This window comes from Chrysochloris asiatica, unplaced genomic scaffold, assembly GCF_000296735.1.
Source record: "Chrysochloris asiatica unplaced genomic scaffold, ChrAsi1.0 scaffold00037, whole genome shotgun sequence".
Lineage (NCBI taxonomy): Eukaryota > Metazoa > Chordata > Mammalia > Afrosoricida > Chrysochloridae > Chrysochloris > Chrysochloris asiatica.
In genome coordinates this window covers 21,520,274-21,546,901 of record NW_006408555.1, presented here as the reverse complement: position 1 = coordinate 21,546,901, position 26,628 = coordinate 21,520,274, and the positions used below count along the sequence as shown (strand labels likewise).

Below are 26,628 nucleotides of genomic sequence, written 5' to 3'. Positions count from 1 at the left end.
TGCTGGAGAGCAAGTTTCAGAGTCTCCTCTGACATCCATTTTGACCTTTTCCTTCTTTCTTGTCTTCTTAATGACTCTTTGCTCTCTTCATGTACAATGTTCTTGATGTCATCCCACAACTCTTCTGGTCTTCGGTCTTTAGTGTTTAATGCATCAAATCTGTTCTTCAGATGATCTCCAATTCAGGTGGGATAAATTCAAAGTCATATTTTGGCTCTCGTAGACTTGTTTTCATAAATCTTTACAAGAGCAGAAAACCTGACTTTTCTCCGGCAGAGCGGCAGGTGGGTCTAAACTGCTGACCATGCAGTTAGCAGCCCAATCCCTCAGCACCACCAGGGTTGGTCCCTAATCAAAACAGTGAGTGGGGTCTAATCAGATAGCCTTTGAAATGTGGGTCTCTCCTGAAAGCAGAGATCCAAGCAGGAGAGATGTTCTCCAGCTAGCCTTGAAGAGGCAAACAGCCTATGAGGCATGGTGACCTCTGGGCCCTGGGGGCCTCAGTCCTATGACTGCAAGGGCATGTATATTGCCAACAACCTGAAAAAACGTAAAGAGGATCACGTGACTACAGGTTTGTAAAAGCCTGAGCAAAGAACCTAGTTAGGCTGGGCCTGGACTCCTGACCCACAGAAACCACGCCATAACAAGGGAAATCACAAGGTATTGCTACTAAGATTCTGATTCATATACATACTGGTTTATTCCAAAAACAAAAACTTGTTTAAATCTGTCTCTGCAATCAGTGGACAACAGCAGGCAAGTTCTCTCAGTGATACACTTGTCTAAGTTTCATTAGGGCACCAATCACATGAACTGATTTATTACAAAAACCCTGGCCACCTGTTACCAAACATGGCTTATAGTAATAGACAGTCAAAGGAATGTGCTCACCTTGGTGAGGGCATCCTCCAGGGTCCTAGTCACATCCTGAGCCAGGGCCATGGGGCAGCAGAGGCGCAGGTCATTGAAGGCAACCAGAATATTGTTGAGGAAGCAGGCAAGAGGTGGGAAGTCTAACAGAACCATGGGGGGCTGTAGTGTCCCCGGCTGGGTCACTGGCATAGCAGCAGGCATGGTACTGCTACCCAGGATGGCTGGGAACAACATGAGTGTATAAGAGTGCATATCATCCTGGAATTTCTCCACCGCTTCCTGAATGGCTCTTTGGAAGGTGTGGATGGCAACCCGCTGGAAAACAGGAGCCAACTGGCCCCGGAAATCAGCCCCCACACGACTGAAAGACAGTCCAAAGTACATGCACTGGCCTAGCAGGGAGTCCAGGCGGCTGCCCACTCCCTGGTGAAGGTCGGCTTCCAGCACCTGCAGGAACTGTGAAACCTTCTGCAGCACCCAGCTATGGAAGATGGCGCTCTCATTCACAGTGTGCTCCCCCACGGCAGGGGGCAGCAGTGGGTCCTCGTCTGAGAAGATGGCACGGTACTGGGTAATGATATCGAAGAGATGGACACGGCAGGCTTCAATGGTTTTTGTGATGTGGAAATAGGGATCATCAGTGGGGATGGCAGTTAGGATGGAACGGAGCCAGGCATCTCGCGCCTGAAGAAACTTCACCCTCAGTTCGGCCTCTGTGAAGACATCCATTCGCCGCAGGTAGCCAATGACACGTAGACAGGCGGGAAGCTGGATATTGGTTCTTAGTTGCTGGATCAGAAGGCTCAGCATCAGCTGCATGGACTGGCGCACTTCCTTCACGATGCCCTGACAACACAGGGAGTTAGTTACACCAGGCTAGAAAAGAAACTCACGGGAATCCATTCCACTAGCCCTGAATATTGCAGACTAACATTCCCGGTGCTTTCCTCATCAGTAGATTTCCTCAAACTGATGCTTACAGGTTCATCCAAAAAGATCTGGTTGGGTCATCCACTTACTTAAAATGCTCAATGACTTTACACTGAAATAAAAAAGATTCAACTACTCACCTGGCCTGGTTCTTCTTGTGCGCCTTTATAATCCAGTCCCACTGGCTCCCTTTGTAGCTTCTAAACTGTAATTGCTTCTCACCTCAGCCTGCTATACTTCTTGCTTTCTGGTTTTCTCTCAACCCAATGTGGTTGGCTCCTTCTCATCATTCGGGTCTCAATTACATGTCACCTCTCCAGCAAGATCTTTTCTGAATACTCTAGTAGCTAATGTAACCCACCCTAGTATCCCTCTTACTGAGTAAGTGCCTTTGAGTCAGTTCCAACTCACAGAGACCTGTATATATCTCCCTCTATACTTGCTTTATTATTTTTTTCAAACACTTACCATGATCTGAAATGATACTGTTTATTCATTTGTCAATTAGACTGTCCATAAGAATACAAATGTGATGAGAGCCAGGGCCTCCTCTACTTTGTTTATACTGTCTCCAATGCCAAGACCAGTACTTGGTACATGAGTAATAAACATCTGCTGGATGAATGAATGAATGAATGTTTTATATTCAAGGCTGTCTGACTTGTAGAAACTGACATGAAACATGCAAGGGGTTTCCTTAAGGTTTCTACCTAAAGATTCAGTGAAGACCACAAAAGCACCAGTTGTGAAACTATCAGTTTGAATCCTCTCTGGGCAAGTTGGCTACCTGGATGACAGGAATGGAGGAGTATTTTCTTTCCAGTCGGCGTACATAGGCTGCAAGCTCCAGGGCCTCTTCATAATAGCTGTTGCGGACACAAGTGTCCATGAGCTGAGGGATCTCCAGGATTTCCAGGATCTCTGTGTGCCGGTTCAGAGTCAGGGTGTTCATCCGGCGGTTGGAGCTGATCTCCTCAGCCTCCTTCACAAAGTTCCTAGTAACAGTCAGGACAACATCGGTCCCTCATTCACTACACCCAAACCTATGCTACAATTAGTTACAAAACACTTCCCATGAACTGAGCACTGGACTGAATGGTTCATCTATGTAATCCTCACATCAAACCTGAGGTAAGTGCTCTTACCCTTGAGGAAACTAATCCTAGAGAGGTTCAGCAACTTGTCCAAGGTCACACAACTAAGAAACAATAGAGCACAAACGTGCACCCAAGTTTGCCTGCCACATACTGGCTGTGACAAGGAACTTAACCTCTAGGAACCTGTTTCCTCATTGATAAAGTCGTGATGGTGGTGGTTATGTGCTGTGGAGTCCGCTCCTGCATAGTGACCCCATATAGGGTTTCTGATGCTATAAATCTTTATGGGAGCAGAAAGTCTCCGCATTCTCCCCAAACTGCTGACCTTGTGGTTATAAGCCCAACTTGTAACCCACTATGCTACCTGAACTCCTTCCATTGATAAAAAATAGGGCTCCTCATTAAGGCTGTGGAGTCCTGGGTTGGGGTACACGTTAATGCAAGGTCGGTGGTTCACGCTCACCAGCCACTCCTCAGAGACCCTTACACAAGGTTGCTGTTGAGTTGGAATCAACTAGACAGTTCTTAATAACATAAGGCTGTGAGGATTAAATTAACTGATCAAAGTAATGCACTTAACATAGACCCTAACACGGAATACTTAACAATAGTTACTAAAACTATTTTCATAAAAGCAGGAACTAACCTAGAAGGCAAAGCCTTACCCCCAAGTTCTTCCAGCCTCTTAGGCTATTCAACAGTAGTTAATGTCACAGTCTACTCTCCATTGTTCCTCTTTAATGAGAGCCCTGTGTTGTGAAGTTCCTTATCTACTTTGGGAGGTGGAAGGGCACAAAAGCTGCTGTCAAACAGCCAATGGCTCCGAAGAAAAATCACATATTTTTTTCACGAGAGGCTAGAAGGCAAAATTAAGGAGAATGGATTAAGGCTATAGGAAGACAGAATCTGGCACAAAAAAAGTGGGGACTTTTTGATTGATGTATGTTTCCAAATGGGGAATTTCCTTGTCAGTTTCCTATCATTAAAAAGTTTTGGAGTAGATGACCACTGGCACAAGCTGTTTTACAGAAATATGCACATTTCTGTTAAGTTGGCATATACTGCCACACCACCCTAAATGCTAAAATACTAAAAGCTAAGTCGGGTTGGCCTGCTTAGTATTGGGAATGGAGAGCCCCTAGGAATACCAGGTGCCGTATAGGTTTTGTGCACGCACACACACTGCTGCTGGCCTCACTATGAACTCTTGATGTGGTGCTGTAGGATCGCACTGGACTGTAAACCACAAGGCCAGCAGTTAGACCCACCAGCTGCTCTTCGGAAACGCTATGCAGGGTCATTATGAGTTGGAATGGGCTCAACAGCACTTAACAACATTAAGGTGGCATTTAGAGTGTCAATATATGATAATAAAGACTTTTTTACATGGATTCTCTTTGGTACTCACAACAGCCCTTCCAATTTAGCTTCAAAACCTAGAAGCCTGGACGAGTCACTATTCTGTTTCTCAGCTTCCTCATACGTAAAATGGCAACACCCACCTACCTCAAATGTTACTGTGAGAATTAAATGAATTAATAAAACTTGACATGCGGTAAGCGTTTTGTAAGTGTCAGCTATGTCTATCGCCGTAAATGACAACTCTTACAGCTGCTAAAAGCCCCCTTCATGCCGGGACGCCACACCTGCAGCTCTGTTGGAAGCTAGGTAAGCGGTCCAGCAAGTGACCGAGCGACTCCTCCACATCGCCGAAAAGGCGATGGATGCGCTCGGTGCACTCGGCCCCGCGGATGAAGGTCTTGTAGTTGGCGAAGGCCAGGTCGCGCGTCTGCTGCAGCAGCTGCGCCCGCTCTTCTGCCAGGCGCTCGGGCTCGCGCCTCAGCCTCTCCAGCCCAGAGCCGCTCAACTCTCGGAGGTAGCGGCCCACATCCGGCCGCTCGCGCCACTGGGCCTCGGGGAAGCGGTCCCGGAACAGCGATGCCAGGAGTCCTTCGTCTTCCACCTCCCCGAGAGCGGCTGCTGTGGCCGTCGCCTTGGTCAAGGCCGGAGTCTTGGACGGAATAGTCACTGTCGCCGCCATCTTCCCAGTATCAGCGTCTCCGAACCAGTTACGGCTACAGCTCCTCCTCTAAGATCGGAAGCAATAGAAACTCATTTCCGGTCTCTATGGCTGCTTGCTCGGCTGGCTGTCTTTCCTGTCGGTCGTCAAGGCTACGAGGCGCTGGCGTGGAAAACGAATGGAAAGCGGCTAGAGAAGCCAGCTTTGGCTTCCGTTTCCGGCGACCGAGGCACGAGGATCCGGTGTTCCGGCCTAGCGGGAAAATGCGGCCTTTGACTGAAGAGGAGACTCGGGTGATGTTCGAGAAGCTCGCGAAATAGTAAGAGCGCGCGGGGAGGAAGAGTGTGTGTGAGAGAGAAACGGGTAGGGGCGTGGGTGGCATGGCGGGACGAGTGTTTCTTGTACCCTCAGCATCGGAGAGAATCTTCAGCTGCTCATTGACAGACCCGACGGCACCTACTGCTTCAGGCTGCACAGCGACCGGGTGTACTACGTGAGGTGAGGCGGGACGAGACCAGGCGGGTAGCCTGGACCCGGGTGGGCGCCTGGGTGCCTCCTGCTTCTCATCCATCACCTTGTTCTCCTTGCCGACCTTTAGTGAGAAGATCCTGAAGCTGGCCGCCAACATTTCCGGAGACAAGCTGGTGTCCCTGGGGACCTGTTTCGGGAAATTCACGAAGACCCACAAGTTCCGGTTGCACGTGACAGCTCTAGATTACTTGGCGCCCTATGCCAAGGTTTGTGGGATGGTTTCTATTCCGGGGACAAGGTGTCAGGTGGACGAGGGCCACACCAGACTGCAGATTCTGGGCAGGTCCTAATGTGTGGGCGGGCGAGGGGTATGGGTGCTGTCTGCCACCGTACCATGGCTATCAGAGTGACCGCCCGCGAAGTAGAGACGCCCGTGCAAGGCCAGCTCGGGAGGGAGACACCCAGAACCAGGAAGAGCTTATTTACATGGTTGAGTGAAGGAAGACTTGTGGCGCCTGCGCTCAGGGAGTCCTGGCATGGCGCTGAGGCCTAATGCGCTGGACTGCAAAGTCGGCTTGAACCATAAGGTCGGTGGTTCAAGCTCACCAACCGATCCTTGGAAACCCTACACAGAGTTGCTATGGGTCGACTTGATGGCACTTAACAACAGTGTGCATCAGGAGGGACATCCTGGTGTGGCGCTGTGACTTAATGCACTGGACTTCCGACTCCGTTTGAACTGGAAGCTCAGCGGGTCAAGGTCACTAGCCGCTCCTGGGAAACCCTATACAAGGTCATTATGAGTTGGAATCAACTCCACAGCACTTTATAACAACAACAGTGTACTTCTTGAGTTCCTGGGCTATGCACACAGTTACTGCTCTGGGCTGCTAACCAGCCAGAACCACCTTGAGAGAAAGGCCTAGCATCTCCTGAAAACCTGGCCACTGACCATCCTAGGGAGCACAGTCCTATACTGACAACACATGCGGTTGCAGTGAGCCCAGATCCCCTCTATAGCAGCTGGTACTGCTCATATGCTTAAACACTCATCTTTTGTTTGTTTACAATTCTTTCAAGGTATTAACCCAAAATTCAATCTCTTTCTTATAGTATAAAGTGTGGATAAAACCTGGAGCTGAGCAGTCCTTCCTATATGGGAACCATGTATTGAAATCTGGGCTTGGTCGAATTACTGAAAATACCAGTCAGTACCAGGGAGTGGTGGTGTACTCCATGGCCGACATCCCATTGGTAAGTAGAGGTGGTGGTGGTGTGCTGTGGAGTCGGTTCTGACTCATAGCAACCCTGCACAGGGTTTCCAAGGCTGTCAAATCTTTATGGGAGCAGAATGAGATGGTATTTGTCTATTTAAAGTACAAATTGAGTAGCTTTTTATTTAAGAAGGATGTCTTTTCAAACTACAAAGAAAGAATACATTCTCTACCTTTTGAGTTCTTCAAAGACAAGGATCCTGTTTTGTGTTTTCCCATCTTTCTTATTCACAGCACTCAGTACATGCTTACTGGATGACTCAGTGAATCAGTGTCTCTTCTTTTGAATCCCAGGGCTTTGGGGTGGCAGCAAAGTCTACACAAGACTGCAGGAAAGTAGACCCCATGGCGATTGTGGTATTTCATCAAGCAGACATTGGGGAATACGTACGGCATGAAGAGACATTGACTTAAAAGGAAGTCATCTGAAGGAATTGTGGCTGTGTGGAAGGGCCTTGGTTTATGTCCTGTGTCTGGGTTGGTGCCACCATCATGTTGTGTTTTGTCAACAGTGTGACTCTTCAGTGACTTCTTGGTTTAATATTCTTTCTATTACAGATGCAGGCTGGATTCTTGTTGTAGAGAAATGGCTTTAAAATGGGGTATTAGATCTTTGTGTTTGTGACGACAGGGAATATGTGTTGGTTGTTTTTTTTTTTTAATTTGAATCAGAGGGCTTCTTGTTAATTTTCTGAACTTAGAAGACTAGCTTGTTACTGTTATCTAGGATAACACTACATTCTAGATTTGTGAGGAAAATCTGATGAATTTCTTATTTATTATTATTGTGAATGAGATTGTCGTGTCAGACCTATAGGCCTTGCTTGGAATTTTACAAGTGAGATTTAACGAAAATAATACAGCACTTCCATTTTTGTGTAATGTAGAAGCTATGTGGTGTGGGAGAGCACCTAAAGTCAACCCCCTGTTCTGCCTTTGACCAACCACATACAGCCTTAGCTGAGTGATTCAGCTTTTCTAAGCTTTGCTTGAAAAAAAGTTTTAACCTTCTACCTATGGTTTTTACAATTGGAGATCATGATTGTAAAGCACCCAGTATGGTTCCTGCAAATTCTAGATACTCAGTAAATGATAAAAATCACTATTTTCCACTGCATATACTGAGCATTTGTATTACTAAGATTAAGGTCTTTTGAGTATACTTTGATTATGTTTGCTTAATTTTTTTTGAGGTATTTGGCAAATCTTATTTTGAATAGTATAGTCTCAAGCTGAAATGTCTATATCATAATCTTGACTTCATAAAACATTTTTTTTTTTATGAAACTTACCTAGCTACACTGGACTGAAAAAACACCAGTAAGAGACTGTGAAATAATAAGCTCCTTCCTCTTTCCCTATGCATTCCAAAATTATTTTCAGAATTACAAACCCTTTTATATGTATATATAAAAGTAAATAAAACTTTTTTTTAAAGTTTAAAAAAAAGAAATAAGTAAATAAAACTATCTGTTTGATAAATGTCACTTTTTATTCCAAAGGTGGAATAAATTTTTCTAAAAAGCAAACATTTTTCAACTGCAAAAAAGGTATGCTACCAAATCTCCCTTTTCTATGCAAACTAACCTGATTTGGCCCCAACTTTGCAATGGTATCCTTTCTAGCTTCTCTGTTAACCTCTTTTTAAAACAGCTGACCTCTACAGATAGCAGTTTACTGCTTATCCTACAGTGCTCCACTAGGACCCCTGAAAGTCATTGTTGTTAATGTGTTGTTGAATTGGTTCCGACTTAACAGCGACTCTGTAGGTTTTCAAGGGAGCAGCTAGTGTGTCTAAACGCTAACCTTGAGTTTAGCAGTCCAGTGCTTATCCTGAAGCACCACACCAGGACCCCGAAAGTCAGTTGTTAGTGCCGTCAAGTTGGTTCTGACCTACAGCGTCCCTATATAGGGTTTCCTTAGAGCAACCGGTGGTTTTAGACCACTGACTTTGTGGTTAGCAATCTAATACGTATCCTACTGTGCCACACCAGGACTCCTAAAGTCAGTTAATGCTTAATGTGATAATCTAGAAATAAATAAATTTTTTTAGAGTTCTAGAGAATGCTACAGAAACTTAAAAGAACATCAAAAGTTGCTTTTTCTAAGAAATGAGAAGAGAATAAAGTTCATTTAGCTTGTAATTTTGTGCCATTTTAGACGGTTTAAATTTTCATTTTTATGCACATAATTTTCCAATAAAATCGTAACTAAAGAAAACAGAAACCCTTTTTATGTTATTTTTCTTTTATTGCCATTGTGTCTTTGCAGATGAGAGCAATAGACTAAAACACTGGCTTGAGAAATTGATTTTTCCAATTACTTTTACAAAACTGATTAGATCATTTTCTGCCCCAGAAGGGAAAAACCACACTGCTGTAATTCTCTTAGCTTAGCATCTTGGCTTCTTTGTTTCTGTAGTTGCTGGAGCATTGAAGAGACGCTTCAAGAAATACAGCTGCAGGATCCCAGAAAGAACAATTATGAGGCTCTGGGCTGTGGACCACCAGTTCACATAGTTATAGTTTGATTGGAGAAGGAAAAAGTCAGCCATTTTCCTCATGCGGGCAAAGTTGTAGTATCGCCACATGTGAAAGATATTGATCTGCACCTTTCGGGTACTCTCCTGTTGGGGAGAAAATCAAATTTTTAAAGAGTCCACCACCACCCTCATCCTCACTGGGTGCTCTTAAGCATTCACCTATTGGACATGAATAACTTACTCATGTGGCTTCATAATATATAATCAGCATCTTGTACTTGTTGGTCAATGACTCATTTTGCTGTGTGTGGAAAAGATGGCTTGCGCTTTGGTTGTTTTTTTATTTTTAATTTTTATACAGAAAGTCTTGCAGTCTAGCGTATTAACCCACAGCGCCACACCAGGATTCCGTGTAATATACAGAGTCCTGGTGTTAATGGTTAATGTGCTGGACTGCAAGTTTCAAGCTCACCAGCCACTCCAAGGAAACCCTATATAGGGTTGCTATGGGTTAGAACTAACTCAACGGCACTTAATAACATGTATGTGTGTATATATGTATGTATGTTACGTGCCACGGAGTTGGTTGCGACTCTGTCATCCTGTACAGGGTTTCCGAGGCTGTAAATCTTTACAGGAGCAGAAAGCCTCTTCTTTCTCCCGCGGAACAGCTGATAGTTTCAAACTGCTGACCTTAAGGTTCGCAGCCCAATTCATAACCACTACGCTACCAGAGTTCCTTTTTGTGTATATACATATGTATAGATATGTATGTATGTGTGTGTACATTTATATATATAGATAGATATGTATGTATGTATGTATACACACCCAACCCACACACAATGTAACATTGTCAGATCATAAAAATGGAAAACTAATGAGGTACTGATACATGCTCCAACACTGATGAACCTTGTAAACAGTGAAAGAAGCCTGGCATCATACAGCAGCATGCATTTATAGGAAATGTACAGAAGAAGCAAATCCAGATTTAGTGGTGGCCAGGGGCTGAAAGGAGAGGGGAATGGAGAGAGGGACTAAAATAGGTTACGGAGTTTGTCAGAAGGTAAAAATTTCTTCACATTTGACGGTGGTTATGTTTACACAACCTACAGAATACTTAAAAACCACAAAATAGAATACTTTAAAATTGTCATTTATGATATGTAAATCATCTTATCAAAACTAGGGGTACATTTGGCATGTGAGCAGATCTGCCAGCCCCTGGTAAGAGAGAAGGGATTTCAAGAGTCTCGAGTTGTAAAAATTTACTAAAGACCCTTTGGTAAACTGGTCCATCATAATGATTTTCACACAAAACAGTTACCTCAATTGCATCCAGAGTATCATTCAGTTGTTTCCTTTCATTCTCTTTGTGGTTCATCTCAGGTCCCTCATAGAAGACTCCAAAGTTTAAATACACTTGTACAGAACCAAAGTGGTTTTGCTGGTTACTTAGACAAAGCTGATAAAAACCTGTAGGGATTCCTAGATCATTACCAAGTCTTCAGTCTCTTCTTTGTTCAGTTTCCCTAGAGAGATCTGTTCCCAATGTTAAATTCGCTAGCATAGCACCTTTTTGCTTAGAAAGTAAAAAAGCAAAGTTGTGACATGTAAGACACAGATATTATATTAAACTTGTTATATTAAATACCATTTTTATAAGCATTTTACCAAATATTAGTAAATATAGTTCTGTACTGGGTAGAAACTACCCCCTTTTCCAATCTATAATGTCTTACTCTTTATTGGAAGATTAAGATTGAACAACTTGAGCTGAAATTAAGAGTATGATAATGTACACCAATAACGTTGCAGCCACCATCTGGACTTGAAATGAAGAGGCTGGGGAGATAAATGTTGTGAATGAAAGAAACCAGCTTTCTAGTGTGGTCTGTACACAGTGCTGATGATTTGGATTATGTACTAATGCTGATGCTCAACTGGGGTTGTATGCCTGTGTGGAGATAGTGGTGGGGTGCTAGAATGAGAAATATGTGGCATTGTTTTTGATTGTTAAAATAATTAGTAGGCATGTCTGTGTTGCTGTAGGATAAGCACTGGACTGCTAACTGCAAAGCTGGTAGTTCAAACCCACCTCAAAAGCCCTATTCAAGATCAGAACTAACTAGATGGCACTTAACAAACCAGTAAAGAAGGAGTCTGAGGGTGACCCAGAGGTGCCTTGTAAGAAAGGACTGTTGATCTGCTTTTGAAAAATTTGTCACCGAAAACTGTAAGAGCACACTTCTCTGACCCCCATAGGGTCACCATGAGCCAGAATTAACTTGATGGCAGCAGGTTTGGTTAGTAAACAAGGCTGTTAAAACATTGTTGATACTGTTCAACTCTGTTTGGCCATAGGAATCTTGTCACTGGTGAAATTGTTGTAGAGTGAAGATACTTTATTTTCTTTTGTTCTAAGTCTGTCTGTAGGTAACTGATTCAAGTATTCTGATGACCAGAAAGAAATGCTACCCTCTGATAAATATATTCATTATAAGTGGACCTCTCTGTTTTGGTCACTTTCCCAGAATTGGAGCAGTTGGGAGATTCTGAAATGAAGTTGAGCTTCATGACTGTGGAGTTAACATAATTAGTGAACTGGAGATCCTGATCCCAGACTGCCAGTGGATGTCTTCGGGTGCCAGCAGTTTCTAAGGAAACTGGTCAATTTAATTGGTTGAAACTTAAAAAAAAATTTTTCCCTGTTGTTTCATCAGCCCTATATGGAAAAGGCAGGGCTTTTATATTTTAACTACTTTATCTCAGTACTTTTTCATTTCTTTAATTTTATAGAAATAGATGATGATTATAATAGTTGTGATGATGAGAACAGACCTGTCTCTTGGGTGTAGAAGTTAATCTGACCCCGAACATTCTGGGAGGTGTCTATCAGGAAGCCTTGTGGGGTATATGTAGTGGCAGCAACATGGCGGTCATGTGACATTCCAAGTGTCCGTTGAACCTGCCAAGACACATTAAAGAAGGATGTAGCTGTGCTATATCACCAAGAAACTAAGTTATAAGGCTGACATCCCATAATCAGCACAGTCACTCTCCACCAGGGATGGTGCTCCCTCGTCACCTCTGGGAGGTTTAAAGTTGAACAGAGGCTCTTTTCAGTTGTCATGAAGTCAGAGTTGCTGCAGTGATGACGGTCATGCACTGTTTGCAGTAAAAAAGTTTGTCTTGCCCAAACTGTCAGCAGTGCCCATCCTGTTGAGAAAGATGTGTCCCATAGTTGGTGTTTATCCATTGGTATGTACTTTCCTGGCAGTAGAGTTCTTGGCTGAGCTTTCTGGTTGTTGAGCTCCCTGGTGGTGATCCAGACTTGGGCTTATTTGCTGCTTGACAGCCCATGACTATAGCAAGGCACTCTGTTGTCCATCCCCAAATTGGGTCTTAAACCCAAGCTACAAAGAGCTGACTAATACAAATTCACAGATAAGAAAACGCTTAAGTGAATTTTAACATATGGGTGGAATGGAGTATGTTTAGCATAATCTATTACCATGTAAACAAAAACTTAGAAGATTACAGGTTCTTAGTAAAAAACAAAGGAGTACCTTAACTTTTAATACTGAGCTTGCCATCCTTAGCCACTATGGTATAAGATCACATATGGATAAAAACATTACTCTCCTTAGAAACCCTCTACAGGGTCACTGTGAGTTGGAACTGAACACCACCACACAACCAACATAATCGGTTGGTTGGTCTATATAACCAATTGCTCCTGGGTGGTACACATTCAAGTGCTAGGGTTTCAGTATAAGCCCGGTGACTTAGAATTACTGACCTTCAAAAGGAAATTGGATTGTCTGGCTAAACAGAGATACTTTGCACAAGTGGTTCGTTCTCCAATTCTCAGAATTTGGCCCTAAAGACAGAAAGGCAGATGTGTCTTCCCTCAACCCCTTGAACTGAAGCAGGTTTCTCTGAAATATCTGAATCTCTCTCCACGGTTCATGTGATTAAAAAAAAAAAAATTATGCCGCATTCATGTTTTCATATTTAAAAATGCACTCACACCTCATCTCTAAATCTGGGTAAATTGAATTACTTTTTCAAGAAGGAGTACCCTGTTTTGAACACTGTTTGGGGGCTTTGAGGACACTTCTCCAGCCCCCACTCGGAAAAGCCACACCATATGTTGTATCTCTCATTAATGATTATTCATCCATTGTCAGTTTCTTTCTGGGTCCATTTCATCAGCAGGTAGGGAATCACAGTATAATAAAGACCAGAACCTTATTTTAGTCTAAAATTGGACGTACTTTACAAAAGGCAAGCCCCTAGTATGGCCAGAAGAGCTGAAGTACCCACCTCATAACTGAAATAGAAGTATCCGGTCTGGTGGGCAAATTGCCAAAAGCATTCTATGCCTCCTGGTGAGATCATGATGGCAAAATCATAACGATCGGCTCCACGGAAGAGTGGCTGGTCCCCAGAGCCACTTAGGGGCTCTGTCTTCTGGGTCCTAGCGGAGGCTACCAGATTCAGAATCACCAGCGCAGCACCAAAGAGCATAGGAGACATGCTGGTTTCTGGAGCTTACTCTGCAGGTGTACTGCTTGCAGTCCAGGGAAACCAGGTAGTTCACACCACTGCTGGGATAATTATTAACTCCACAAGTCACATTTAGGCCACTTTCAGGGTGACACTTACATATTCCTTAATAGAACCAGCTTGATACTTTCAGGTTTGGCTCACAGGAAGAGTTTTCACATTTACCTCCAAAACGTACAGGCCTATCAAAATGTATATACATCATAGCTGATTCATGGAAGCTACTAACTCTAGATACTTCCACCCATCCTTCCCAACTGTTTTCCATCCATGCTTGTAGGGGATGAAATACTGGCTAAATTTACTTAAAAACATCTGAATAGACTGATGAAAGTTGATTGAGGAGATTTTCTCTCATTTGTGTCAAAGGATCCCTAGTGGCACAGTCATTAAGCTCTCACCTGCTAAGCCAAAGGTCAATGGTGTGAACTTCACCCTCACTGTACAGGAGTAAGATATGTCAGTCTACTTCATACAGCCTTGTAGTTAGGAAGATTAAACATAACCAAAGAGAATACATCTCTGGGCATAGGGGCTCAGGACCATAGCCTTGGGACACCAAGGGCAATTGGCATAACATAATAGTCCCCAGCCAGTGCTCTGTGTCCTACTTCAGGGATCAGTGTTCTGGGGCCTTCTCTGGTGAGTAGCCACAGGAGTCTTAAAAGCTTGTGAGCTGCCATATAAGATGCAAAGAAGAAGAGTAGTGAAAATGCAAACAGTTAGTCTACTGAGCCACACAGACATCAGTCTCCACAACACTGAAACCAAAAGAACTAGATACTGTATGGCGACCACTACGACAACCACTATCAACTGCTCTGAAAGGAGTTACATTAGAATGTTCTCGATACAGTGGGAGAAACTGGAACTACATTCAAAATTTTTTTTTTTTTTAAAAAAGACCAGAATTACTGGTCAGATAGAGACTATGGCTCTTGGTCACTCATCATGCCTGGAACTAAACTCTGCCCACTCCCTCACCATGGATCGGTTTTCAGCCAGGCAGTGGACATGCCTATGAGGTGATGTCACTAGTGAAGTGTGCACACCTTGGAATGATCAACCATGAGAGAGAAAAATGTCACAACTAAGGATAAAGTGAGAGGAGTGATGCTGCATTGGAGGGTAGGGGGGGAGTCAGTATGAGATGGAATGTGTATAAACTGTGAAATGTAGAACTGATAATCTGCTTTGTAAACCTTTACCCAATAAAAAGTTTAAAAATAAAGCCTTGGAAACTGTGGGGCAGTTCTACTCTGTTAACAAAATTGCTGAGATGGAATGACCTCAGTAGCTTTTTTTTATGCATGTCAAATTGCTTGCTGATAACTGTTGCTTTTTTATCACCCATGGGGCAACACCTGTTTCAACAGACATTCTTCTGCAGCTTGGATAGTACAGCACAGCACTTAAATGTATGCCCAAATGTAAATGGATGAATGCAGTGCGCAAGCAACAGAGGTCAAAACGTCTCCAATGGCCAGCCTCCTCACTGATTCTTCACCTTCCGTTTGACAAAGTAATTCTATCAAAAGCTATCCAACCCATTTGAAAGACTAGAATATTGTTCAAAACTTACATCTTTTATCTGGGACCTGACTGACCCACAGCAAACAGTGCCCACTGACTTCATTGACAGTCACTATGCTAAGATATCTATCTGCTCCTATCTTCACAACACCCCTGAAAGTAGGAGATACTATAAACTACTATCCTGTTGTTAGGTGCCATTGAGTTAGTTCCAGCTCATAGCAACGCTATGCACAGCAGTTCTACACTCAGCAACTTTGTTTTGGCTGATAATATTAAGGTTCTCAGTCCTCTCTTCCCGCAGATATAGTCAATTTGCTCCTAGGTATTCCATCTGGTGAGGCCAGTGTGCATAGTCCCTGTTTATGTTGTTGAAAAAGGTATGCGGAGTGAAGAAGTTGCTGGTCTTGCAAAACTTTATCATGTGATTTCCAGCATCATTCCTATCAAGACCATTTTTTCCAATTATCCTTTTTCTTTCCAATCACCAGTAATTTTCAATGCATCTTGACTGCATTTCAGACTTAAGATGTTGGTAAAATTGTTAAATTTCATCATTGGTTTTGAAAGTTGTTTTACAAATTTCAGTAATAGTTGTATTGACTGGTATTGTAGGTGTATAGATAGTCAAGGTAAATCTAGAACTGTTTTTAAGGATGAATGTGATACCATTCCTCTTCAATGTGTCATTTGCAAGTAAACCAGAATGTCCAATTCAAAATGGCCAAAATTAGTGAGTTCAGCTTACTAATGCATAGGATGGAGTACTGGTGTGGCACTGTAGGATAAGCCCTGGATGCTAAACACAAGGTTAGCAGTTCAAATCCATCAGCCATTTCTCGGAAACCCTTTGAGTTGGAATTGACTCGACAACCCTTAACAGCGCCCAGGCTATCGATCTTTAAATGCTTCATTTGGTTTCTGGTGACTTAAATAGTTTTTCTGGATTCATACCTACCACATTCCAACTATTGTTTACTGATGTTTCTTCTTATTTTGTGTCATACCCCATGAGCAAATGAAGATTCAAAAGCTTTGCCCCATCCAGGCCATTAATGTCGACTCTACTTTGAGGAGGTAGCTCCATCTCAGTCATATTTTGGGTACTTTCCAACCTGAGGGGCTCATCTTCCAGTACTATATCAAATGATGTTTCGCTTCTATTTGTAAGATTTTCAGGGCTTAACCCCTCAGAAGTAGAGTGCCTATCCATTCTTCCCAGTCTGCTTTAGTCTGGAATCCCCACCACAGGTCATCTGCTGCTATTTGACACACCAGTGCTATAGCTTCCAGCATCACAGCATGGTGCAAGCCACCACAGTATGGCAAATTGACAGAAGTGTGGGGCCAAATGTCCTAAGCAGGAAACAGGCTAGTGACTTGCTCATGGTCCCATAACCACATCTGTCAGAGGTGGGCCCCTGATTGGGGTTTACATTTTTAACCACAGGACATAGGTTTTGCAGGTTTTGCTCAGACTATCAGTCTCGTAAGTTCTGAGACTGTCTACAAATTATTTCAAGGATAATTTTAGAAAAAAAAGAAACCATAAAACCTATATTAATTATTTCTGTGGTGCTGTGAGTTAATGCACTGGACTGCAAGGTCTGTTTGAACCACAGGGTTGGCGGTTCAAGCTCAGTAGCCATTTCTTGGAAACCCTATACAGGGTTGCTATGAGTCAGAATCGACTCAACGCCACTTAACAACAGCCAAATACTGATTCAGAAATAATTGAAGTGACTTCAAGTGGTACTCATCCAAAACTAGTAAGAGCAAACTTCATGCACATGGTATTCAGTTTTAGTAAAGGCCAAAGGACGTCATGGTAGCCCAGAGGCATGGTGGCTCTGCAGAAGTTCAAGATGTAGTACCAGAGACTGGATCTATCTCAGCACAGATCTACTCTCTCCAGTCTGCATGCTGCCATAATCATCAAACTACATGTGTCATGAGCAGTGTTGATAGTGAAATTTGTCAACATGACTGAGCCAGGATTCTCAGTGGTTTGGCAGTAAGATACAGTCATTTCCTATGATGAGATTTGCTATGAGCAGGCAATCAACTGATGCTTTCCTCAGGATCATAGCCTGTTTCCAATAGAGCTGCGTTCTGTTGGGTCTGGATTCAGTATCTGTCTCTCATCCAATCTCAGGTTCTTTGAACTTGAGCCAGTGTCCTTGCTCTATTGTCTGATATTGGCAGCCAGCCATCATACCTGCCTGCTGTCTGACCTGTCAATCATGGTTTATCAGCTCTGTAACTACATTAGGCAGAGACCTCCATCCTAACATCTGACCAACAGACTTGGAACTTGCCCAACTACAACTGTGTGAGCCATTAACTTAATATAAACATATATATATATACACACACATATATAAGCTTCACTGGTGTTGCTTCTTTAGAGAACCCAGCTTAAGACAAGCAATAACTTAAATCAGTTCATATTGTTTTATATAGAAAAAATATAAACATAATTATATGTTTATATATATTCAATAACCTTGTAATAAAAAATTATGTGAAAAAACTGTTACAGGGCCTCTTCATCCTCATGCTTCTCACATGAGGATATTTTGCTTCCCTATATGCCTCACAGTTTGGCTTTTTTCCTTACAGCTAATGACTTGAGAGTTAGGGGAGAAAAGCTGCTCGATTCCAAACATGGTTTCAAAGGAGATCACTAACTGCAATTAGGTGACTAGATAAATCAGTGAAACCCTTCTCACTGTGGTTTCATCTCAGGCTGCTTGATAGCAGTACATACCCCAAAGCACATAGCTGATTGGCAATAATGCTGTTCAAAATTTCCAGTTTAGAACTACAAAATGAATTCTAAATGTTCAGCATTTTTTGTAAGTTTCCTTTCACTCACTCAGAAGTGAGAAAGGGGAAGTTCTTTCAGCCCCAGAAAAACTACAAGGAGGATTAGTGAACTGCATGGAAAAATGGAATTAAAATGTATTGAAATTTTTCATAAACTTTGAAGCCCCCTATTGTGATGTGAGGAAATTGATAAACGAACTTCCATATCTATCTGACATGGTTTCCACAGATTAGCAAATCTAATACAGTGTTGACAGCAGCTTCATCGGTGTATACTGATAGACTTTCTCAGCCACAAACATCACAGATTTCTTTGTTTAGAACACAGAAGTGGTGATCAGTTGAGGATCATTCAAGTACCACATCCAAAGTATATCACTATGCTACCCCCATTGCTGGAGTCCTGGTATGGCTATGTGGCTTAATGCACCAGACTGCAAAGCCTTTAGAACTGCAAGATGGTGGTTCAAGCTCACCAGCTTCTCCTCAGAAACACTATACAGAGTCACTATGAGACAGAATAGACTTAATGGCACTTAACAACACTCCCATTGCTAATGAATGTATACTGCAATTAAACAAATGCGTAAATCTGAGAGAAGCAAGACTTTAATGAAGAATGCTACGAGTTACAGACAATACTCATATTAAAAAAAAAAAAAAAAATACAGAAAACACTTTACTGAATTTTGTTTAGACATCTTTAAGGATGCCTGAGAGCGACAGCAAGCACAACAAAGTACAAATCGAGAAGGGAATGTTGAATTCCAGTGCAGGACACCGACACAGCACAATTAAGGGAGTCGGGCAGAAGCTATCATTTCACAAAAAAATGGAATTCGGCATTTATAGCCAATCAAGGTTTTGTGTTATTTTAAGCTTTAAAAGTCCAGCAATAAAGGAAGTAAGGGGAAAGAGAGAGGGAGTTAAGGTTTTTCTACCATCACCATTTTACAAAAAAAACAAAACAAAACAACACTGGTTCAACCACATGGGAAGAAGCGAAGTCAAATCTGCGTATGTAGCCCAGCAATATAAGAGCAGTCAGGTCACAGCTGACTAAATGGTTCTTAAAGGGACTCCTGACTCTACCTACAAGGCCTGATCTCTCATCAACCTGGGCTCCTGACAAAGTTCCTTTGTATTTGTTTCAGAAGGCCAAAGTTTTATCTGGAACAAGCTCACGCCAAAAAATGCTCACGTTGCTGGTTTTAACAGGTCATGGAGTCAGCCATATGTGGCTCCTAAAAGACTCCACCATTTCTTAGGATGAGGTTCTACTGATTAGGGGATTTAAATTCAAGCAAACCACTAAAGAGGGAAATATTAATGATATCTTGACATAAACAAGCTGAGTGCTTGTCTTCTCTGTCAAGGAAATAGGGTAGGCTTGGCTTTGCTTCTTAACTTCATGATCTCCATGAAGAGGAACTGGGACCTCCGTCACAAAGGAAGAGGCTGCCCAGAATTCTCATCCCAGCCCGCTTCCAAAAGAAACAGCAGACTCCCAGGGGCTATTATTAGGAACTGTGCTCCTGTAAATGTTGTGGAAATGATAGTCTGTTTCAGTTCATGCCAAGTTTTTTCATGGTCCGCCAGCGATCCTTAATCATCACAGCTGTTCGGTTAACAAATGGGTAATTTTTGGAAATGGCAGCCCAGTTTCCTTCTCCGTATTTCTGCACTCCAACCTTGATCCACTCACTTTCTTCTACAGTCCACTTCTACAAAGGAAAAATCAAGACTCAGCACAGCCTGTCCGCCCACTCAGTCACAGAGAAAAGTAATCCCAGAGAGTCCAAAAGAAGAGTACCTCTAAAACATGATAGAGATAATATACAAAGCCGTAGATGGGGTGCTTGCATGATCCTCAACTAACCATCACTTCTGAGTTCTAAACCAACAAATGTGTGATGTTTATGGTTGAGAAAGTATATCAGGTTTTTGTCATAGACTTGTCTTCTATATAATAATAACTATTTACATAAGCTCTGGTTATATGAAAATCCCAAAACAGACTTTTGGTAGGTACATGGGTACGCGGTGTCTCTGAGAAGTAGGGACTTTACCTCATTCTACCCACATGTCAAAAGAGAGAAATTGAAATTACCTGTCTTTTTGCAATGCTGGTTATAGTCTCTTCCTCTGGTGCTGCTTACCAAAAAAAGACATGAAAAGCAGACTCATTACAGAGTTCCTAGTTCTGCACAAACCACAAAGAAAGACAAAGCATGTTCCCAAAGGAAAAACAATTCAAATTTCACAAATACTGATAAGAGAAATGATACAACCAAAGGATAATTAATTTTTCCCTTTAATTTACAAAACAAGTTATTTTACCCCATGAGAACCCACAGAAAGCAAGTGCTTTATAACCAGCTGTTTAATGAATGTGCTATGGATTTCAAAGGAGCAATGGTGCTAGACTGCTAATCAAAAGGTCAGTGATCCAAACCCACCAGCTACGCTGTGAGATAAAGCTGTGGCTGTCTGTCTCCATAAAGAAGACAGCTTTGACAACCCTACAGGTTTTCATTTCTTTAGCAAAACCAACATTTTCTAAAATTACCAATGCTGTTGTTAAGTACCATTGAGTTGGTTCCAACTCGTAGCAACCCTTTTTAGGAATTTCAAAGAGTAACTGGTGAGAAAATTATCATAGGACTGTGATATTTAAAACTGGTGTGTACTTTTTGTATTTTATTAAGTGCCGTCAAGTCAATTCAGACCCATAGCGACCCCTATATAGGGTTTCTGAGGAGCAGCTGGTGAGCTTGAACCACCAACCTTACAGTTCAAATGGCATTGCAGTCTGACGCATTAGCTCACAGCGCCACACCAGGACTCCAATTTCTGTGTAGGACTGTGGTATTTAAAACCTTTTGTGTGTAATTTCTGCTTGCTAACAGCAATGGTTACATAGGCTAAGCATGATGTGAACCACAAGGTCAGCGGTTGGAGCTCAGTAGCCGCTCCGCAGGATAAAGATAAAACTTACTGCTTCCTGCAAGATTTTAAACCTCTGAAACCCTGTACTGGGTTGCTGTGAGCTGAAACTGACTCCATGGCACTTAGCAGCAAAACTACTTTGAAATCATAGCTTTATTTTGTCTTTGATCATTTTACACAAGTGCCCTTTGCCTAAGAGTTCCCTGGTATAGCACTGTAGGATCAGCATTGGACTGCAAAATATGAGGTTTGTGGTTCAACCCAGCAGTTGCTCTTCAGAAACCCTATACAGGGTCACTACGAGTCAAAACTGACTCCATAACACTTAACAACAACAAAAGAAAGGGGCAGTTATTGCCTCCCCTTTCCATGGAACATGCAAGGTCTGCTCAAGCTCCATCCTCTCCTGTGGATATGAAAGCAGGTTTCAAAAAACATCTATCAAGATGATTTTTTGAAAGGCTAGTGATTATAGCTGAGTATACAAGTATAAAAGATACACCATTTCAAGCCAACAAGCAATGGTTTAAAAATTACAAGAAAAGTTAAAGTTGCATAAGCATGAAACTTGCCAGAGTGTCAGGGAAAGAATATTTTTAAATAATAAAGTATATCACATTATATATTAAAGATTTCTAACAGTGACAAATCTGGGCTACCCTGCAAGTGGCTATTTCTAGAACTTTGAGATGGTCCTGATTTTAGATGTCTGCCTTTTTTTTTTTTTTTTTTAACTGTCCATTTTCTGATTTTGATCTTGTCTTCCGTGTTTTTGCCAGTGAAGTTTCTTTTCAGGGACATAACCTTTGGGAATGGCAAGCGGTCACCATGTTGTTGTGTGCTCGTTCTAACTCACAGCAACACCCTATTGAACAGAATAAAGCGCTGCTCTATCCTCACAACTGCTACTGTTTGACTCACTGTTGCAGTCACTGTGTCAATCCATCTAATTGAGATTCTGCCTCTTTTTCACTGATCCTCTACTTTACCGAGCATGATGTCCTTCTCCAGGGATTGGTCTCCTGATAACATGTCCAGAATAAATGAGACAAAGTCACACCACCCTCCCTTTTAAGGAACATCCTGGCGATACTTATCCCAAGGCAGATCTGTTCATTTTTATGGCAGTCCATGGTATATTTTTTGTCTTTCACCAAATAAAATCAACAGCTAACATTAGTCTCAAATGAAAGCATTTCCTTTATGAATGAGAATAAGACAAGGATATCCTTTATCACCACTCCTATTCAGTATTGTGCTGGAATCTTGGTCAAAGCTATAAGGCAAGAAAAAACAAAAACATCCAAATTGGCAGAGAAGAAGTAAAACACTCTTACTTCCAGCTGATATGATCCTATATATAGGAAATCGCAGACTAAGCAAGAAATTTATGGAACTATCTTAATTCAACAAAGTGGCAGGGTACAAGATCAACATACAAAAATCAGTCATATTCTTTAACACAGATTCCTTTAAAACACTGAAATGGAAATCAGGAAAACAATACCATTTAGAATAGCCACCCAAAAGATGAAATGCTTAGGATTAAATCTAACCAGAGAAACAAACGTCTTAGGAAACTGCAAAAAGCCAACAGAACTACATAAATGAAAGAATGACTATATGATGCTCACAGAGAAGACTAAACATTGTGAAAATGTCAGCACTATCCAAAGTGATACAAGCCTGATGTAGATTCAAATACTGTTCTTTTGCATGGAAAGGAAAGATACCTCGGATAAGCTAAGCACTACTAAAGAAGAACAAAGTAGAAGACCTCAAACTTCCTGATCTCAAAATCTACTATACACTCTCAGAGTCAAAACAACTTGGTACTGGTACAACAACAGGCACAAAGGTCAATGGAACAGAATTGAGAACACAGAAGTAAATCTGTTCACCTATGGACAGTGAGTGATCTTTGTCAAAGGGCCAAAACACAATAAATGAGGAAGAGAGTCTCTTAACAAATAGTGCTGGTAACACTGAATATTCAACTGCGGGGGAATGAAGCAAGATCCTTATCTCACAACACACATAAAAATGGATGGATCAAAGGCCTAAATATACAACTTTATAAAGACCATCAATGAGAAAAATACGGCCAAGTTTAAGGGTCATATTGTTAGGTGCTGAGTCCACTTCAAATCATAGTGACTCTGCACAAGAGAACAAAACACTGGTTTTGTGCCATCCTCACAAATGCCATGTTACAGCCCATTGATGAATCTATTATGTCAATTCATTTCATTGGGGAATTTTCCTCTTTTTCAATTCCTCTCTCTTTTGAGAAGCATGATGTCTTTTTCTAGGCGCACACGTCCAAAGTCTGTGATGTCGTGTCACCAGTCTCGCTTCCAAGGAGCATTCTGACTACTTCTTTCAAGGCAAGTCTAGTTCTTTTGGTAGTCCATAATACTCCCATCCAGTATTATTTGCCAACACTTTATATTCTAATGCATTGATTCTTCTCTGGTCTTCCTTAATCACTGTTCAGCTTTCGCATGCTTATAAGGCAGCTGACAACAACATTTGGATAGTCTTCAGCCTGACATCTTCATTCTTTAAACTTCAAACAGATGTAGTACATTGTTAGATTTCTTGAGTGCTGCTTCCTTCAGTGTTGATTATGGATCCAAGTAAAATGAAATCTTTAACAACCTCAATCTTTTCTCCATTTATTATGATGTTACTTATTGGTCCATTGTGAAACTTTTGCTTTCTTTACACTGAGATGCAATCCATACTGAAGGCTGTATTTGAGTATTTCAGGTCTTCTTTGCTTCCCATAAGCAAGCTTTTGCTATCTGCGTATTACAAGTTCTTGAATTTTCCTCCAATCCTGGTAACGCGTTCTTCATATAACCAGTTTCTCAGATTATTTGCTCAGCATACAGACTAAGTATGGTAAAAGGATACAACCCTGATGCACATCTTTCCTGATTAAACCATTCAGTATCTTGGTCTATGTACAGGTTCCTCATGAGTACAATTAAGTATTCTGGAATTACCATTCTTTTCAATGTTATACATAATTTGCTATGATCCACACAGGTGGATGCCTCTGCACAGTCAATAAAATACAAGTAAAGCTCCCTGCTACAACCATTTTTTAATCATCTTCAGTAAAATTTACCTGCATTTAGGGTACATGGCATAAATACACTATCAAGGATATCTGAAAACTGCTATCAAAACAGCAGAAGACAAACTAGATGAAGACCTTCTAAAAATCTTTATGTGCACCAGAAGATTTTATCAAAAGAGTGAAAACAGAACCTAAAGACTCGGGAAAGCATTTGGGCATACTGGACGAGTCACTAATCTCTAAATTTTATTTAAAACTACAGCATCTCAACAACAAAAGAATAACCTAATTAAAAAATGGGCAAAGGATTTGAATACTTCACTAAAGAAAACATTCAGGCAGCCAGCAAACATGAAAAAATGCTAATGATTATTTGCCATTGTTGTTGTTGTTAGGTGCCATCGAGTCGGAACCGACTAATAGCGAGCGACCCCATGGACAGCAGAATGAAGCTGTCTGATCCTGGGCCAACCTCACTACCGCTGCCACACTTGAGTCCATCAATGCTGCCACCTAGCCAGTCCATCTCGTTGGAGGTCTTCCTCTTTTTCTCTGACCCTCCACCTTACCAAGCATGATATCCTTCTCCAGTGACTGGTCCCTCCTGACAATATGTCCGAAGTATGAGACATGGCTGTACTTCTTCCAACGTAGATGTGTCGATTCTTTTGGCAGCCCACAGCACTTTCAATATTCTCCTCCAAAACCATTGTTGTTAGGCGCCATCAAGTCAGTACCGACTGAAAGCAGCCCTATGCACAACAGAACGAAAGACTGCATATGTATATAAGGCAACTGAAAATACCATGGCTTGGGCCAGGAACACCTTATTCCTCATAGTGATATCACTGCTTTTTAATACTTAGAAGTCTTTTTGCAGCAGATTTGTCCAATGTAGTACATCATTTAATTTCTTGAATGCTGCTTTCTTGGGCAGATTGTGGATCCAAATAAAATCCTTGACAACATGCCTATTTTCTTCATTTATCATGATGCTGCTTCTTGGGCCAGCTGTTAAGGATTTTATGTTGAACTATATATAGCCGCTACAGAAGGCTGTAGTCTTTAATTGTCATCATTGAATACTTCAAAACCTCTTCACTTTCAGTAAGCAGAGTTGTGTTATCTGTATTGTTGCAGGTTGTTAATGATGCCATGCTCTTATTCATTTCAGCTTCTTAAATAATTTGGCCACAGATATAATAAACTGAAAGAATACAAGTCTGACGCCCACATTCCTGATTTCAAACCCTGCAATATACCCACATTCCATATGAACAACTACCTTGCGGTGTAGTTTCTACTTGAACACAACGAAGTATTCTGAAATCCTTGTTCTTTGTAGTTTTACCCATAATTTGGTGTGACTGACACAGTGGAATGCTTTTTCAATCAATGAAGAACAAGTATATGTCTTTCTGGTATTCTCTCTCTGCTTTTAGCCAAAATCCATCTAACAGCAGCAATGACAGACTTCGTTCCACATTTTCTTCTGAATGTGGCATATTGGAAACGATTTGACAGCACTTAACAATATGTGACAGTAACATGCACGTATACGAGAAGCTAAGAATTTTCTAGCTTACCCTGAACTTGAAATAGTTCGTCCTCTTCCAGCCAAGTGTCTTTTTCTTCAACCCCATTAGAGTTGGTCCATTTGCCTGCTGGTACTCTGAGGGGAGAGCCACAAGAAGACATGGTATAAAACAAACTCATCCTGAGTCCTTGACTTATACTCCTCCAACTTGCTGTGACCATACTCAGGGTTCACCAACACACAACTCCCCAAAATCCAGTGCTCTTTTCCCAAAGCTGGCTAGACAGCCCGACGAATGCAGGACCATCCAGCAAACTCAACACTGAATACATCACTGGCCGCTCAAAATTTTTTTTTGTTGTTTTAAATTCTTTTACAAGTCTCGGCATCCATCTACCTTAGAAACTGGAGTTGCTAATCCCTTTTGCTTCACAGACCTACACTATGTCTCCAGACTGATCTTTCCTTTCCATTCCCCTAGTTCAAGCCCATGCTTTTAACCATTATTAAGCTAGGCCTTCAGCTACCACTAAAACTCCTTTCCCTTCCAAAGGCACCAGAACAACTATACTAAAAGCACATCCCTCTATTCTATGATGGTTTCCCCTTGCCTGAGGAATGAAGTCTATGGGAGAATTAAGACCATTCAGTCAATTTCCCACCAATGAAGCTCTTCTTCCCATAACTATTCCATCACACCCTTTGCAGCTGCCTGGCTTTTCTTCTTTGTTCTTCAGTAAGCTCTGCACTTTGCTGCTGCTCTCTATACTTGGGATTCCCTTCCTTGCCATGTTTCAAGGTCATCAGTCTGAATGACACCTTCCCTAACTACTCCAGCACACACACAGTCCCTACAACGTAAGAATTATACTTTCACAAACTTCATAGTGTACACTCCTAACCATAAACTTGCTGAAGGCAGCGGCCATTATCTTCACCTGTCTACTTTAAACAGAGTCACATAAGA

General features: G+C 41.9%; 4 protein-coding genes across 5 annotated transcripts in view; 1 reads left to right on the top strand and 3 right to left on the bottom strand.

Annotated features, from left to right (window-relative positions):
* The window catches only part of COG8 (component of oligomeric golgi complex 8), a 9,852-nt gene extending 4,908 nt beyond the window's left edge, over positions 1-4,944 (bottom strand). The window contains exons 1-3 of the mRNA XM_006860324.1: positions 4,550-4,944; positions 2,594-2,801; positions 895-1,722 (exon numbers count right to left, since the gene is read on the bottom strand). Coding sequence (XP_006860386.1) covers positions 895-1,722; positions 2,594-2,801; positions 4,550-4,944 — 1,431 coding nt within the window. The remainder of the gene's footprint in view (positions 1-894; positions 1,723-2,593; positions 2,802-4,549) is intronic.
* A 198-nt stretch (positions 4,945-5,142) lies between these two features.
* Positions 5,143-7,082, top strand: NIP7 (NIP7, nucleolar pre-rRNA processing protein). Of its 2 annotated transcripts, XM_006860209.1 has the most exons (5): positions 5,143-5,242; positions 5,335-5,421; positions 5,522-5,660; positions 6,508-6,648; positions 6,963-7,082. In XM_006860209.1, the coding sequence occupies exons 1-5, from the start codon at positions 5,187-5,189 to the stop codon at positions 7,080-7,082; spliced, it is 543 nt and encodes a 180-aa protein (XP_006860271.1). In that variant the 5' UTR covers positions 5,143-5,186. The 2 variants fall into 2 exon arrangements, with proteins under 2 accessions (XP_006860271.1, XP_006860272.1); XM_006860210.1 differs by lacking the exon at positions 6,508-6,648 and having other exon boundaries at positions 5,187-5,242.
* A 1,821-nt stretch (positions 7,083-8,903) lies between these two features.
* TMED6 (transmembrane emp24 protein transport domain containing 6) lies at positions 8,904-13,749 on the bottom strand. The gene is made up of 4 exons (XM_006860208.1): positions 13,483-13,749; positions 11,995-12,121; positions 10,481-10,629; positions 8,904-9,294 (listed from the first exon to the last, which is right to left on the bottom strand). Exons 1-4 carry the CDS (start codon positions 13,693-13,695, stop codon positions 9,061-9,063), a joined length of 723 nt encoding a protein of 240 aa, XP_006860270.1. The 5' UTR covers positions 13,696-13,749; the 3' UTR covers positions 8,904-9,060.
* A 5,846-nt stretch (positions 13,750-19,595) lies between these two features.
* Positions 19,596-26,628, bottom strand: part of TERF2 (telomeric repeat binding factor 2) — a 33,822-nt gene continuing 26,789 nt past the window's right edge. Inside the window, exons 8-10 of the mRNA XM_006860207.1 lie at positions 25,711-25,796; positions 20,198-20,241; positions 19,596-19,811 (exon numbers count right to left, since the gene is read on the bottom strand). Of these exons, the coding sequence (XP_006860269.1) occupies positions 19,653-19,811; positions 20,198-20,241; positions 25,711-25,796 (289 nt within the window). The 3' untranslated portion in view covers positions 19,596-19,652. The remainder of the gene's footprint in view (positions 19,812-20,197; positions 20,242-25,710; positions 25,797-26,628) is intronic.